At 40.8% G+C, this 14,341-nt stretch overlaps 1 protein-coding gene across 2 annotated transcripts in view; it reads right to left on the minus strand.

Annotated features, from left to right (window-relative positions):
• Positions 1-8,660, minus strand: part of CLSTN2 (calsyntenin 2) — a 354,435-nt gene extending 345,775 nt beyond the window's left edge. The window contains exon 1 of one of the 2 annotated variants that reach the window (XM_072933585.1): positions 8,400-8,660. In XM_072933585.1, coding sequence (XP_072789686.1) covers positions 8,400-8,484 — 85 coding nt within the window. In that variant the 5' untranslated portion in view covers positions 8,485-8,660. The remainder of the gene's footprint in view (positions 1-8,399) is intronic. The other variant, XM_072933586.1, reaches the window with a different exon arrangement.
• Positions 8,661-14,341: the final 5,681 nt, after the last annotated feature.

Below are 14,341 nucleotides of genomic sequence, written 5' to 3' on the forward strand. Positions count from 1 at the left end.
CTTTCCTTGCTCCCCATCATCAAATTTCTCCGCCTGTGCTTGCAACAATAGCTGAGAAAGAGATCTGCGCATTATCCCCAGGAAAACGCTGCAATCAGCTCCCTGCCCACAGATTACACCAGACTTCTCCAGCTCCTGGGTGATTCAACTCCCCTGTGTATCTGGCCTTCAATTTCCTCCTTTGTTCAACACACTCATTATAATCATTGCAGCAGAAAAGTGAAAAGGTCAGCAGGTCATAAATTATATCAGAGTAATTGCTTATGTGGAATATAAGAGAATTCTCTGACATGCAGTCAGCCTGAAAGAACTGGGTTAGACAAGATCTGCAAAAAGATACCCAGGAAACATTTTGCAAAGATAAACTCAAAAATCATTTACAATTATGCTAGAGTCGGCACTTTGTAGAAAGTATTTTAGTGTAGAAAGTGGTGAACTTAAACACAGACTAAAATTAATTTTCCTGTTATGTCCCAGTTTACCCTTCAGTCCACTAATCTGCCAATATTGGCAAGTCTTGGAAAAATATACTGGGTTTTATTAGCTTCCAAAGAAACAGAAGCTGGTCTACAATTAAGTTTCTATAACAGACCTTATTCCCTTGCCCTAACTTATTTTTAGAATTAGTCGTCTCAATGAGAACTGCTTCCTGAAACACAGTCAAGGAGACATACCCAAATGTTTATAGAATTTCAACATTTTCCAATCAATCTGTATTATTTGGAGAAGGTTTATGGCTCAGAGCTTGTGTCCCTCCGTTGGGTTTGCAGTGCTGAAAGCACTGAAGCCTTAAAACCTCAAAACTTGATTTACCAACTGCTTTGCTTATCAAAACTATTTTTCCTCATCCGTTGATCATGCTGTAAATAAATGCTCTCTATGGTGAAAAATAAGTACACAGCCTCATTCTGTACAGAAAGCATTTATATTGTTCAACTTCAAGTATTTGCAAAGAAGGTTAAGCCAAATCATGCACAGATTTAGATCTTCACATTCACTAAGAAATATTTACAGCATTTTTGGATTTATCCCCTAGTAAACTCCACTCTACACAAAAAAAAATATATACTCTTTGAGACTGGAAAACAAGACAAGTTTCTATTTTGCAGAATGGAGGGGGGAAGAAAAGTAAATATTCCCCTGAACTTAGAAGGGAACTACCTCTTTTAAGATATCTCAAATTGAAGTGCTTTCTAACTAAAGGCATTATACTCACATCTACACAGATTTAAGTTATTGGACAAAAATATCTTAACATTTTTTATTATTAGAAAGTCAAACATCCAACAAACAGACTGACAGTTTTGTGGTCACCAAAAATATTTCCACCAAAAATATTCTCTCCCAGATATTTTTGCTGATCTTAACAAGCAGCTCCAGCTCTTCTTGATTTGTGAATCCCTACAAATTGGAACATCCAATCCCTACTTTGGAACGGTCCCACAGATCCCATGACATCAAAGACCACTATTAAAGGAAGACTGCAGAGAAAGCAAAAAAAGGAAATTATTTTAGTTTCCCAAAATAAACCTCAAAATGTTCTCTTCAAATTATTTCATCTCAGTATCTTATGCCTTTCACTTCAGAAGAACACAGATATAATTGCACTTTGATCATTTTATACACACACAGTCTTTATGCTTTTTTTGAGGAAGACAGAAACCATCTACAACTGGCTTCAGTAGCCAATGTTTTTCCCTTTATGACACCAAATCAAGAGTTTGAGTCTAGCTTTGCCAGGTTTAAAGACCACTATCAAAAGGCTGACTTTTACAGGCAGCTAAGTATAAATCAGACATTTAAGATCTTTCTAGCTTTCCCTTTTCAACGTAAATTTATAATTCCGTTAACTAAGGAAGAAAAAATGAACTTTTAAGATCTAAGCCTGACAATAATGGCAAATACCATCTGTTCAGCTGTAGCTCAGGAATTTTTAAAGTAGCTCTCAAAAGGAAAAGGGAGAATCACCCTTCAAATACGATTGCTGTACAGTTTCTTCAGAAATGCCTCAAATATACCTGCCAATGCATTCTGTCACAGACTGACCTGTGCTAGTAACCTTTGTGAAACTAACTCCAAACCAAATTTCAGAAACCAACAGTATCTATCACACATAAAATCAGGAGAGGGAGTTCACAAATGGTTTTAACTTAGTTCTACCAACCCATATTTTACAAGCTCCTCTCACAACCAAGAAATTCAACCCAATTACTGCAAATGTGCAGCCTGGCACAGGCAAGGGGTGTAATAATTTCCAGCCAGAGTCACACTTCGATTACATTTCCAAGAGCCAGATGCAAGACAAAAACAACCCACCAAGTTATGAGGGAAACCCTCATTATTTCCTTTGTTTGTCAGTTTTTGTGATTTACCTGCACGACCTTTGCACTTCTCCCTCACATTCAAGGTAAGGTTTATTATTTTTTTAGGGCATAAAAGACTAAATTTTCTTAGTTGCTTGATTTCAGAAGCTTGGAGTTTAAGGAGGAAAAAGCCCAAGTGTCTGAAAAGTCATGAAGGCCATGCAAGCTGATAATGATCAGGCACATGCAATACATATATAAACATATACACAGTGTTGATAGTCTTATGCATATTCAGTGAGAAGAGAATCTACACAAGAAAGAATGAAGAAATCAGTCCCAAAATGAGTAGAGTCTATTTTTCTCATCTACTTTACTTATTACAATCTGCTAGCAAGTGAATGACAGATGAATGCTGATCAAAAAGCAGAATCTTAATATTTGTATTTGATTGCAATTTTCATCAAGTGAAATAAAAGGTATCCCACTTCATTTTAACTGTTCTAAGACACTCAAAGTAGAGTAGTAGTAAATTAAATGTCATTCTTAATCATTGCTATTAGAAAAAGAGCCAAGTACTAGCCATATTTGAGATATGCAACTTCAAGTGATTGGTCTGATTTATAACACCAACAAGAAACAGCTCCACAAAATGAGCACAAGCGAAATTTTGTGAGAGTGCACACTGCTTGACTTTACTGCACCCCCAGTATTTACCCAGTACGAGACAGGAATCATGGGGTTGGAATACAGACAAGGAGCAAACAGCCTGCTTCAACACAGCTGTCCTGACAAGCAGCACAGGGAAGAATAACCACACTTAAACCTGCAGGAAACCCATCCTGGCCCACACTTCACTTGCTAGTTTGAAGTTGAATAAAAAGTACTTTGAAAAGAACAAAGAAAAAAAAAAACAAGCAAAGCAAACAAAAAACCCAAACCAAACAAACAAAAGCCACCAAGAATTACTCTATTGGCTCAATGCAAGCAGTTATACCATAGGAAGCTGTAAAAGGAAAGAGATTAAATCAAACATTCCTCCTGTTTGGATAAAGGCAACTATTAGCAGAACACTATTAAAGCCTATAAATAATTGTTTACATTTATAGGAAGACACACAAAGGATGAAACTCGGACTTTACCAAGATAAACTGCAAACCTTACATTGATTTAACGAGGGTCAAGATTACACGTACAAAAACCAAACATCTAGATAACAACATTAACTGCTGGAAAACTGCAAATCCATGCAGAGCTATCTTTGAAATCAATACGGAGAGAAGCAACATTAAAATGAATTGTAATTCAGTCAGTACATACACTTCTATTCCAAAGCGTGTTTTTAGGTAAATTGCAACTATCATCTTTCCTAGCCCAATACTCTGCAATAATCTATTGGCCAACTCACATTCCATCTGCATTTTGAGGATACTCAGACCTGTAAGGGCCCCAAAAAAAACAGAACCCCTTTTCCAATCCCTTTAATTTCTGCCAAGCTTGAACATCTTTGTACACACAACCTGTACCACAAAACCAGCAGCATCAGGGATACTACACCACCCAGCACCACAAGAGATTTACACAAACCCAAATAATTTCTTAAAAGGTGGATTTTAAGAATCATCCATCTTCCACATCAAGCAAGATTTTAGGGCAGGAAGGGTAAAACCCACTTAGATTCAATGTATCTTAAATGCTGGTTTTTAATTGTTTTTAATATCACTTATTGAGAACGACAAGTACCAAATTAACTGATGCAGTGAGAGACACACATCCAGAGCTTTCAGGCTAATTTTATCAAGAAGCCACTTGAACTATGATGCCATATAATAATGCAAAATGTTCTATGAACTTATTCTTGGTAACTTACTCTCTTGCTCTTATATCATAGGGATATAAGCAATCAACATATCCACTTTTATTGAAATGCACACAGCAAAGAATTGGAAGGTATTTAGAGTGAGCTGTCTTAAAATGCACTTTAGAAATTGACACTTCCACATTTTAAATAGTTAGATTCCACTCATTAACCTTCTGGATAGAGTAAATTTGCAGCTCATAAAAGGAAACAAAACACTGAAGCATTACAGGCACCCTGAATTTTGTGTTGAAAGCCCCCAGTGAGCATGCACAACTCTCATCTACTGGGTACAGCTGCTGGGTGTTTAAAAACCACTTAAAGAAAATTGAGGTCCCTTTTTGTAAGAGTCCGTCACAGTACAAGCTGGCTTGCACTGAGCAATTAATTCACTAAAAATAAGAAACCCAGCAGGTCCCATAAACCAGCCCCTGGGTTGACTGGCAGGAACCTCAACCAATTATGTTCCATCCTTAGCTGCAGACATCTTACTGGTCCGGGAGCTGGGCAGTGTTAAAGATCAGACCCATGAGCTATCCAGTCAAACCCCCTTTATAAAGAGGGGTTGAATCAATAAATGCTCTCTGTTACCACACAGACATTGGGTGTGTGGTCATCTCTGTCTCCAACCCACCCCCTTCCCGTTATACCTTTCAAGTGTGCGATTTGTGCAGGAGAAGGTGTGTCCAGATACAGATACAACCCTCCAAGTTCACTTCAAAGGGAAAAATAGGATCCAACTCTGACTGCTTTCAAGCCACTTAATGGGAGGTGACAGAAGATGCACCTTGGAGCATGTTCTTTAAGTGGCACACACACTGCATCCAATTAAAATATGCTTCGGAACCTCTTAAGTTTCCAGTCTTGGTTGCTTTCCAAGTAATGCAATTAAATTGGCAACAATATAATTCTGACTGGCAAACACTTTCTAACTTCATAATGACAATTTAAATATAGTTGTCAGTTTTCTATGCTGAAATATCTGAATATTGAAGCTGCTATCAAATACTGACTTCTGTCTTTTGAGACCTCTAAATAATTTCATTATCTTGACACCCAGACTTCATAATCAGACGAATCTTTCATCCTGCGAGACACAAGAGTCAGTCTTCATGAACTGCTTTTCAACCAAAACACTCTAGAAATAAAAGGATTCCTAACTCCATTTATTGATGAAAAGAAACAGAAAGATGAAATAATTTATATGTCTTTATTGGGGTTTATTGGTGAGCTAAAGGAAGCACCGGCAAAAGAAAGCATAGTTGCTTCACCTCCCATCTTCAGACTTAAGCATGTTCCCAACATTGCTTCTCGTGTATTTTGGATGAGGTTGGAAAGGCAGCTCTTTTTTTTTTTTTTTTTAATGTCTTCCATGAACTGATAATGAGAAGTATTTCATTATTATTTACTATAAAAAGGAATACAAGGAAACACTGAGTGATGCAGAAAATTTCAGACCCTAGGATCTGTCCAGTGTGCTCTCAAAGCTTTTCCCTCTCTTTCCTCCCCCCAGGCTGTAAGGTTTCTCTCACGAACCGTCTCCCTGGGTCAGCTCTTACTCTGTTGCTGAGAGTCAGATCTGATGCACCCACATCACAGACCTGCCAAGTGGGACTGAATGTTCCACTGATTTGGAAATGTCTGCAGTGGCTAAGACTTCAAGTTTTGTCCATGTAATTAATTTAATTGGAATTAAATGTTCTTAGTTATTCTGATCATTGAGAGGCTTTCGGCCATACTTAAAAATTAAGACTAAAATGTTGCCTATGGTAATGATCAAGTTCAAATACAGTAACATTTAAGAGGCTGATTAATGGGTCTTATAAGAAATTACGATATGACAGCCCTTTTAAAACTTCATTGAGTAGTTTAGTAATACATATTAGAATAAGGTGATAAATTACGTAAGAGAAAAGCATTATGCAGTGATTTGGGGAAATAAAAAGTGCTGTGACCACATGGACCTATGAATTTTGAATATGATGGGGAAAAAACGCAAACCTTATCCTTCAGCATGTTCTATATTCCATAGCTGAAGACCACAAGAGACAGTTCATCAATTTCCAGACATTAAGGCAATTCCAATAAACCAGAAAGTGTGCCTCTCTGTCTTACTGAGCAAAGCTCTCTGAAAATTCTTAAAAGAAAACATTTTTCTGTCCAAAATGGTGATTTTACTGGACCCTATGATACACATCTCTGTGTCAACAACCTGCTGCAAAGCTAACAAATTGCATATGCATATTTAATACACCCATTAAGTTCTGTTACTAACAACCTCCTAAACATTCTGATGTTGCCTCATATTTCTTTTTCCTTGGAAAACTTCAGAGAGTTTGTTTTGTGGGGTGGCAGGGCAGGTTCCCCCTTCTACTGATAGTAAACAATTTTTGCAGCCTGGAGATATTTAGTGAAAGAAATTGTTATTTTCTACCAAGTGAAAAGTCTGAACCAGAACTGCTCCTGTAATCCTTCTCCCCTTCCTCACAAACATGTGGGGAAAAGAAGTGGGTGTGGAGGGGGATTGGTACTGTTTTTAAAATGAGAAGCAGCAGAGGACAGTGAAGTAGATGACCTAAGATGAGAACTGAAATCATTATCTTTGGTTGTCTTTGATCCTATATATAACAGGATGCTCAGGCCACATGGGGAGCTTTGTGCACAGAGCATCCTACCTTCATCTCCCACCAAAATGCACCTTCAGGCCACTAGTCCAGGTTAGGGTTACAGCAACAAGCTTTGCAATTGCATGCACGAGATAACCACAAAGTGCCTTTTAACTTAAAACCTTCTTCCCGGAGAAAAACAGAGCAAGGAGAAAGCACGAGGTTCTTGCTGAAATGAACCCTTTTTTATTTTTCCTCTACCGACCAGGTGGAGGAAGAAAAAGCATATCAGATATTAACTGCATACAGCACCAAGACATCTTACCTCTTTTATTAACACTGCCTTATAGTCTTTGAAAATACCCAATTTTAAGAAACAAGGTATATAAAGTAATAAGCAAAAATTTAAAGCATCAATATAAATAACATTATAATGCCTATTTTTAACCACCAACTACTGGGAGCTTGTGGCTTCTGTTATCCAAAAATGTTCTCTGCAGCCCTCCAGTGGTCAAAGGCACAGCAGAGCCCAGCGAGAACGACCCCGTTTTGTCTGATGAACTGCCGGCAGGTTAAAAGACATCTCCCACGAAATAAATCCTCCCACGCTTGTCGAAAGAAAAGGTCCTTTTAAAGGAGGCGATTACTTTGAATTACATTAGAAAGTAAAGAGGAGGCAAGTAACTCCCCCCCATCAAAATGTTACGTGTTGTACGTTAATCTGCCCAGAAAACATGGCATTCCCACCAGGACACCAAGGCCCGTTGGGTCAGTCAGAGAAGGAGCAATTAATTTCCTACAGTCACTTTCTGCTATTCATACATGTAAATGTAAACAAAGTCAAGTAACACTTGCTAGAAAGAATCAATCTCCTCACAAAGTTAGGGCTCAAGTAGCTAGTTGGGGTTTTGTTAAGAAAACACTGAAGTTTTCTAACACAGATACTCACAGATAAAATAAATACAAAAAAAAATTAAGAGCAACTGAAACATTTGAAAATAATAGAAAAAAGACTGAGACAAAGTTCTCAAAACTAAGTTTCTAAAGCCCGGGGCTTAAAAGCCAGTGCTAAACTGCATGGAAACAATGCAAGGGAAAAGAAAACAAATAGAGGCAAGAAATCGCCGACACCTGTGCGACCAGAGCTCTTTGGAAAGGGCACGGCGGGCTGGGAGATGGGAGCGGGCCGGAGCGCTGCGGAGCAGCCAGAGCCCCGGCGCACCTGCAGCACCGCGGTCAGTCCCATCCGGCCTGGGGACCGACAGCGCTCCTCCTCCGCTCCCGGCCCGGGCGGCTCCAGCGCTTCTCCTCCGCTCCCTCCGCCCGGCCCCGGCGCGCGGAGCCGCACCCCGGCCCTCGCCCGGCTCTCGCCGGAGCGGCCCCGCAGCATCCCCGCGGCGGCGGCGGCACCTCCGGCCCGGCTGCTCCCGCACGGCCCCGGGACAGTCGCGGCCGGCGAGCTGCGGACACCGCTGCCGAGCCGCCGAGACCCCCGCCCGAACTTTGCGCCCCTCCCTGCGGGGAGCGGCAGCCCTGGCCGGCAGCCCCGCTCAGCCCCGCGCAGGGCGAGGAGCCGCCGCGGTCCCTCGCCGTCCGCGGGCAGCCGCGCCCAGCCCGCGCCCCGGTACCTGCCTTTGGCGGCGAGCAGGCTGCCCAGCCCCAGCGGGAGCAGCAGCAGCGCCGCCGGGCCCCAGCAGCAGCAGCGGCGCCTCCGCATCCCCGGCCCTGGTGCCGGCTGCCGGCCCGGCTCCGTTCGCTGCGGGCGAGCCGGCAGGCGCAGGCTGCAGCCGCCGCGCCGTCACTCGCCCTCGCTGCCAGCGCCGCGGCGGCTCCGGCCCCCGCCCGGGACCGCGGCGACGTCACGGCGAGGGCAGGCCCGAGTATTCATGAGCCGGGGCAGCGAGGCTCGCAGCGGCCCGCGCAGGTGTCACCGCAGCCCCGCGGGGCAGGGCGGGCCCGCTCCGGGCACAAGCGGTGGGGAGTGAGGGAGATGGGGCGGAGAGAAAGAAAACGAGGCTTTGGTGAAGGATGCGAAAGCCGCCGGGAAAGGGATACACCAAGGTGGCGGCTGGAAGAAAGGAACGGAGAAGAAAAGATAAAGTAACTGTTCAGTAAAGTTGGGGGGAAACAGAAGACCTTGGAAACCCGAGGTGGGTTGAACATGAAGTGCTTTTGTTGGAGGGAAAGGACAAATCGCAAGGGTTTTGATGAAGGGGAGAAATGAAGGAGGAATGGACAAACCCCAGCCACAGAGACTGCCCTGGCGAGGCGAGGCGCGGTGCACAAAGGCTGTGAGGTCGGGCTGTGGAGGCAAGGAAAGCCGGGGCTTGGGGCCTCGCAGCTGCAACTCGTTACTAGGACTGCAGACAACAGAGATATTCTACCAGGAAAGCACCGACAAACGCAAGGACACTCACAATATCACATTAAGAATACGTTACAAGGTGTTAGCTCCATATAAGCTGTGAGAACCACCAGGAATTATTGTACCCTTCAAACTTCTCTCCCTGCTTCAGATGCTCCCTCATCTGTGCTCTCTCCCATAAATTATCAAAGCCACCTGACTCTGGAAAAAACAGTACTTCTGAATTACTGCTCCAAGGGATTCTTGTTGGTCACCAGGCTGTGGGAGCATTGTCATTCTGACTGAGTAATGTCGGGAGGCTCTCCTGAAATGCTCCCTGACCGCCTCGTGTCTGAGAGCAAGCTCAGGGCTGTCCCACAGAATGCACTGTAGCTTTGGCACCACACACAACACAGTAGTTGAATAAAATCATTTGGGTTTAGGTCTCTATCACTATTCCTCTCCATTACTTTTCCCTATATGTAGTGCTAGAAGCATGAATCATTGAGCAAAATACATTGAGTAGATGGAATGCAGGATTCTCTCCTCCCCCTGTCCACAGACAGAGAAAAGTTGGGATGGCATACAGAGAGAAGAACCCAGGCCCTTTTCCAAACCAGAGATGTAGTGTTTCATCTGCTAAGGAAGACAGATGGAAATACACATTTACTGTTACATTGCATTCAGACAAAAATAAAGTCCAAATTAAAACTATTGGGACAAATGTCTTAAAGCTCTTTTTGGCTGCTTGTCTAATTAGTTATGGAATCTGCTTTCCTGTAATCTCTATTGTGACCATCAGTAGAATAGTGTGTAGAACAAACAGGGAAAATCAGAAGTAACTTTGAATACCAGAAAACTACAGAGAAAAATATTTTTCTGCCACCATTCACTTATTTTAAAAACTTTAAATCTATATGACTTTATTTATAAATAAACAAATAAATGAAAACAGTGGCAAAAAGCATAAGCATTTTTTAATGCAACAACTCACCTTATGAAAGGTGAGAAATATGACCTAACACTCTGAAATAGATATAAATATATATAAACATATAAAGATATAAATATATATAAACACAGCATCATCATTCAGAGGAGGGTATTTTCCTACGGGGAACCAGCAAGTCTTTGAGGGACCTAAAATTAGAAAATAGTGCATTTTTAATATAAGCCTGTTATTAACAATCCCAAATAAAACCGATTTGGTGGTGGGACGTAGAGCACAGGTTTGCAAGGCAGATGTTGTACAGGAACAAGCATCTCCTCAGCCAAATTACAGTCTAAATAAATAAGCCAGATAACAGAAATAAAAAGGGATAAATGCTGTTCCATTCTATGGGGAGGGAGCTGAAGCACAAAAGAAGAGGCCTCACCAAGAGACAACATTAGTGGTGTCAGAATCAAAACCTAATTTCAGCTCTGGTACCTTAATCAAAAACTCTCCTCCTTTTTACCTGACTGCGTGTGTTTATTGATGTGACAACCTGGGTGTTCTGCAGTCTTATGCTGGTGTCTCATACAGGAGATGGATGTAGATGGATAGAAAGGTTTACAAACAGTAATGATGATATGGCACTGTGCAGGAATTTATAATAGGTAATTGCCATTACCTCTTCTGTTTAATGCTGACTTGCAACCCCATTAACCCCTACAGCCTTCATCGGGGCTTGAGAAAGCTAGTGGAAAATCCATTAGTCATTTTATTCTTTCTTTCTAATCATTGCTTAACTGAAAGAGTGTGTCCTTCAATTTTTCCTTGCATACATTTTTGACAGAACCATTGCAGCAGGGAGATGTATTCTTTATTCCCAAAGAGGAGCATGCTGAAGGATTACCTCTGACCTGAGATCCATCCATTCACATGTCTAGAACCGCTACTTTCTCCTGACATGGTTTATTGGTCCTGTAAAATAGAAATTCTAAAACAAGGGGGAAAAGGTCACAGCCATGCATTCCCTGCGAATTATTGACACAGACCTGGCACCAGAGGCAGTAAATCAGAAAGATCAATTTGAGTTTCAGATGTAAAGATTATTTTTATCATAATTTCCCTAGCATGGATTCAAGATATTGCTGGAGGCCAGGATTTAACCCTGACAGGCAGAATTTGCTGAAGAAGTCTGGGTTGCTCCAAGGTCATTATCATATATCGGGACATTTAGCTGGGAGCTTTAACTATTGGGATGTTCATGTTTTCTGAATAAAAGTCTTTAATATCAAGGTTAATATTAGATTTTCTAAGTAACACACAGAAGAGAGAATTTAGCAGTAATGTTCAGGTATAAAGTGGGGTTACTCTACTGTTAAGTTTATTACACTCCATTAGTTAAAAAATAACAGAAACAACAAAAATAAAGGAAATCATACGACTATTTTAACATTAAAAGTCACTTTTTCATCCATAGAAAAGAATTTACATACTGAAAAGAGTTCAGTAGGTAAATACACATAATTCAGATCCTGCAGCAAACCCCATTGCAGCACTGGTTGTATGATCAGGGTCTAAGGTTTGAAGTTCTTCACAATTTTGTTTTAAGACATGTTTGTATAACACCAAAAATGGGAAGCATATAACCTGATTGGGTGCCTATAGCCATGATTCCCACAATTTTAATGTATAGTTAGAAATAACCAATCAGCTAAGGTACAGGAATCTAGATAAAATCACATTTAGAAGATGTTTACGTACTACCCAAGAAAATGGCAGCATATTTTTATGTTGGAGAAAAAAAAAAAAAAAGGGAAAGGCGCATAAGTGTAATTTGAAAGAAGGAAATGTATTTAAAGTAGAGCATTATAGAGCATGCATTTTCTCTGATACATGGAAGTTTGCTATTGTAGTCACAGGATAGAAAAATAAGTTTCCAATAGAATGCAAGTAAATTTTGGGGTTGCTGGTGAATATAAAGTAATGGTTTTGCTGTGTGCCAAATGCAGGAGCAATAGCAATTATGTAATTTATGTTTCCTCCCAACAAACATGAAGTAGGCTTGGGGCCATCCTGATTGTTTGTTCTTGCTGCATGGGTTTAAACTCGCCTTGGACATCAGAGGACATGAAGAGAATGAGGCAGCATTTTGCTAGTCTACCACAGGGGCCATTGCCTGTGTAGAAATTTGCAAGCATTTCTGCAGATGTCTGCAGGTCAGGAACTTTCAATAAATAAGCATCGTGGCTATCAAGCAGAACAAAACAGCCTGAGAAATGAGTATAAATATAAACATTACTTCCCATATGCGCTGCAACTGCTAATGTCTTAATTAAACAGAAGAAAATGTACCTAAATTATTTATTCTTAATAAATGAACCATCTGAATAATAAATATGTGTGTTATATAACCATCAGGAAGGTTTTTAAACAAAAGGGCCTTTTGCAGAAGGAAAAATCACATGAAAGCAGGGGGAGAGAACTGTATTTGTTTAAATACCATTAGAACCCAAGCAAAGCCAAATAGCTGTAATGGTGGGAATTAATACTGCTGACAGGCCATTGCATTGTCCCATACACTTTGTGCACTGTGCTGTAATTCCTGTTTGAGAATACAGATGGGACCTCTGAAAGTGTATTTAACCCTGCAGTAGCTAATCAGAATAATGGAAATGTGCACTCAGTTCCTCAGCTCTGGTATTTGAATCCTCAACACTGAACCCTGCTGCCTTCAAACTGCTCCTGTCACGCTCCTCAAAGACAGCCAACCTGGTTTAGGCTGCATAAAAGCCATGTGGGTTTAATTGTTATTTTCAAACGAACCTTCCTGTGTTTTATTGTGAGAGATCACTAAATAAAATCATGTTACATGCTAAAAGTCAATCTTTCTTAATCACATCCAAGCAGGTCTTTGATGGACACCTATGTAAAACAATTGTTTGTCCTTTCAGTGCAAGATGAATTACTGGGTGCTATTACCCTTCTTTTGTGTTATCCAATTTGGATCTTTCATTTCAGACATTTATATTTAAGACAATTTACATTTTATGTAAGGAAAATAGAATTTGGAAGCAGAGATAACATATTTTTATAGCAATAATGAGATTGTTGGCAGAGAACAAGAAAACTAGCAGAGCTATGGAAAATTTTTAATGAAGGTAACACAGGATTTCGACCTTAACATTGGATCCAAATTGGGAAAGATACAGTTAAAATTAAAAATTGGAAGTGAATAAGTATTTTGCCTATAGCCAAGATGTAATTTAAAGAAAATTGAACTAGGAACACACTGAAGAAATATTTTTTTTTAAAAATTCTGGGAAGTCTGACTTAGAATTAGTTTTTGATGCCTCTATCCAAAGGTGTCAAAACCCCTGGGTGTAAGTCGCAGCTAGGGCACTGTCTCAGATCCTGACTAGTCAGGCAGAGAGATTAATGCTTCCAGCAGAGCTACAATTGCAGCCTCCCACATCCACTCACCAGAAATTCCTTCCTCTTCTGAAAGTCTGGGCAATGCAGTCTTATATGTACATGTAAACTGGTGGCTGTTGCTTTCAAGTAATTCACTATGTTTTATCTCTGAGGACACTCCAATTAATATTTTTATACTTCTGAGAAAGATTTCAATGGAAAAGTAGTGAATGATAGCAACATGATTTCAAAACACCTCAAATTCTCCTCTATTCCTTTTGTGAGAGTGTTCTCAGTGTCATTCCTGCTGCGAAAAGTGACAGCCTTTCTCATCTCTCCTATTTGGCGTTAGCAATTGGGCCCCAGCAGCAATAAATGAGTTTTTATTTGGTTCCTGGTCAGACACAGGAGGATCAGAGCTGCCCTAGCAGGACACAGGACCTGAATCAGAGTGTGAGACAGGTGACTGATCAACATCTGCACTGGGGCTTGCACCAAACTCCGTGAAAGGTGCACAGTGGATCTGTTTGCAGATTATTAGATCATGTTTGCAGGTTATTAGATCATTAAATTGGTGCTGCTGTGCAACTTGCTGAACCAGGACCTCTCTTTGGGACCATTTTTCCTGCACTCAAAGAGCCAAAAATATGGCCTTGTAGAACACTAAGTCAGCTCTTCACAGGATGGACTTCATGGCTTGCTGAACTTGGATGGCAGCACTTTGGGTAACTTAAATATCCTGAGGAAATGAGAACGTCCACGTAACTCCAGTAGTCTTAGTTCTTGGAAGCAAATGCTGTCACATGAAGGAACAGTAAACAAATTCTTTAACTCATTTAACTCTTAAGTGTTTCTTCAAAACATTTATTTCTCCTTCCTCATATTTCC

The sequence above is a fragment of the Taeniopygia guttata genome, chromosome 9, assembly GCF_048771995.1.
Source record: "Taeniopygia guttata chromosome 9, bTaeGut7.mat, whole genome shotgun sequence".
Lineage (NCBI taxonomy): Eukaryota > Metazoa > Chordata > Aves > Passeriformes > Estrildidae > Taeniopygia > Taeniopygia guttata.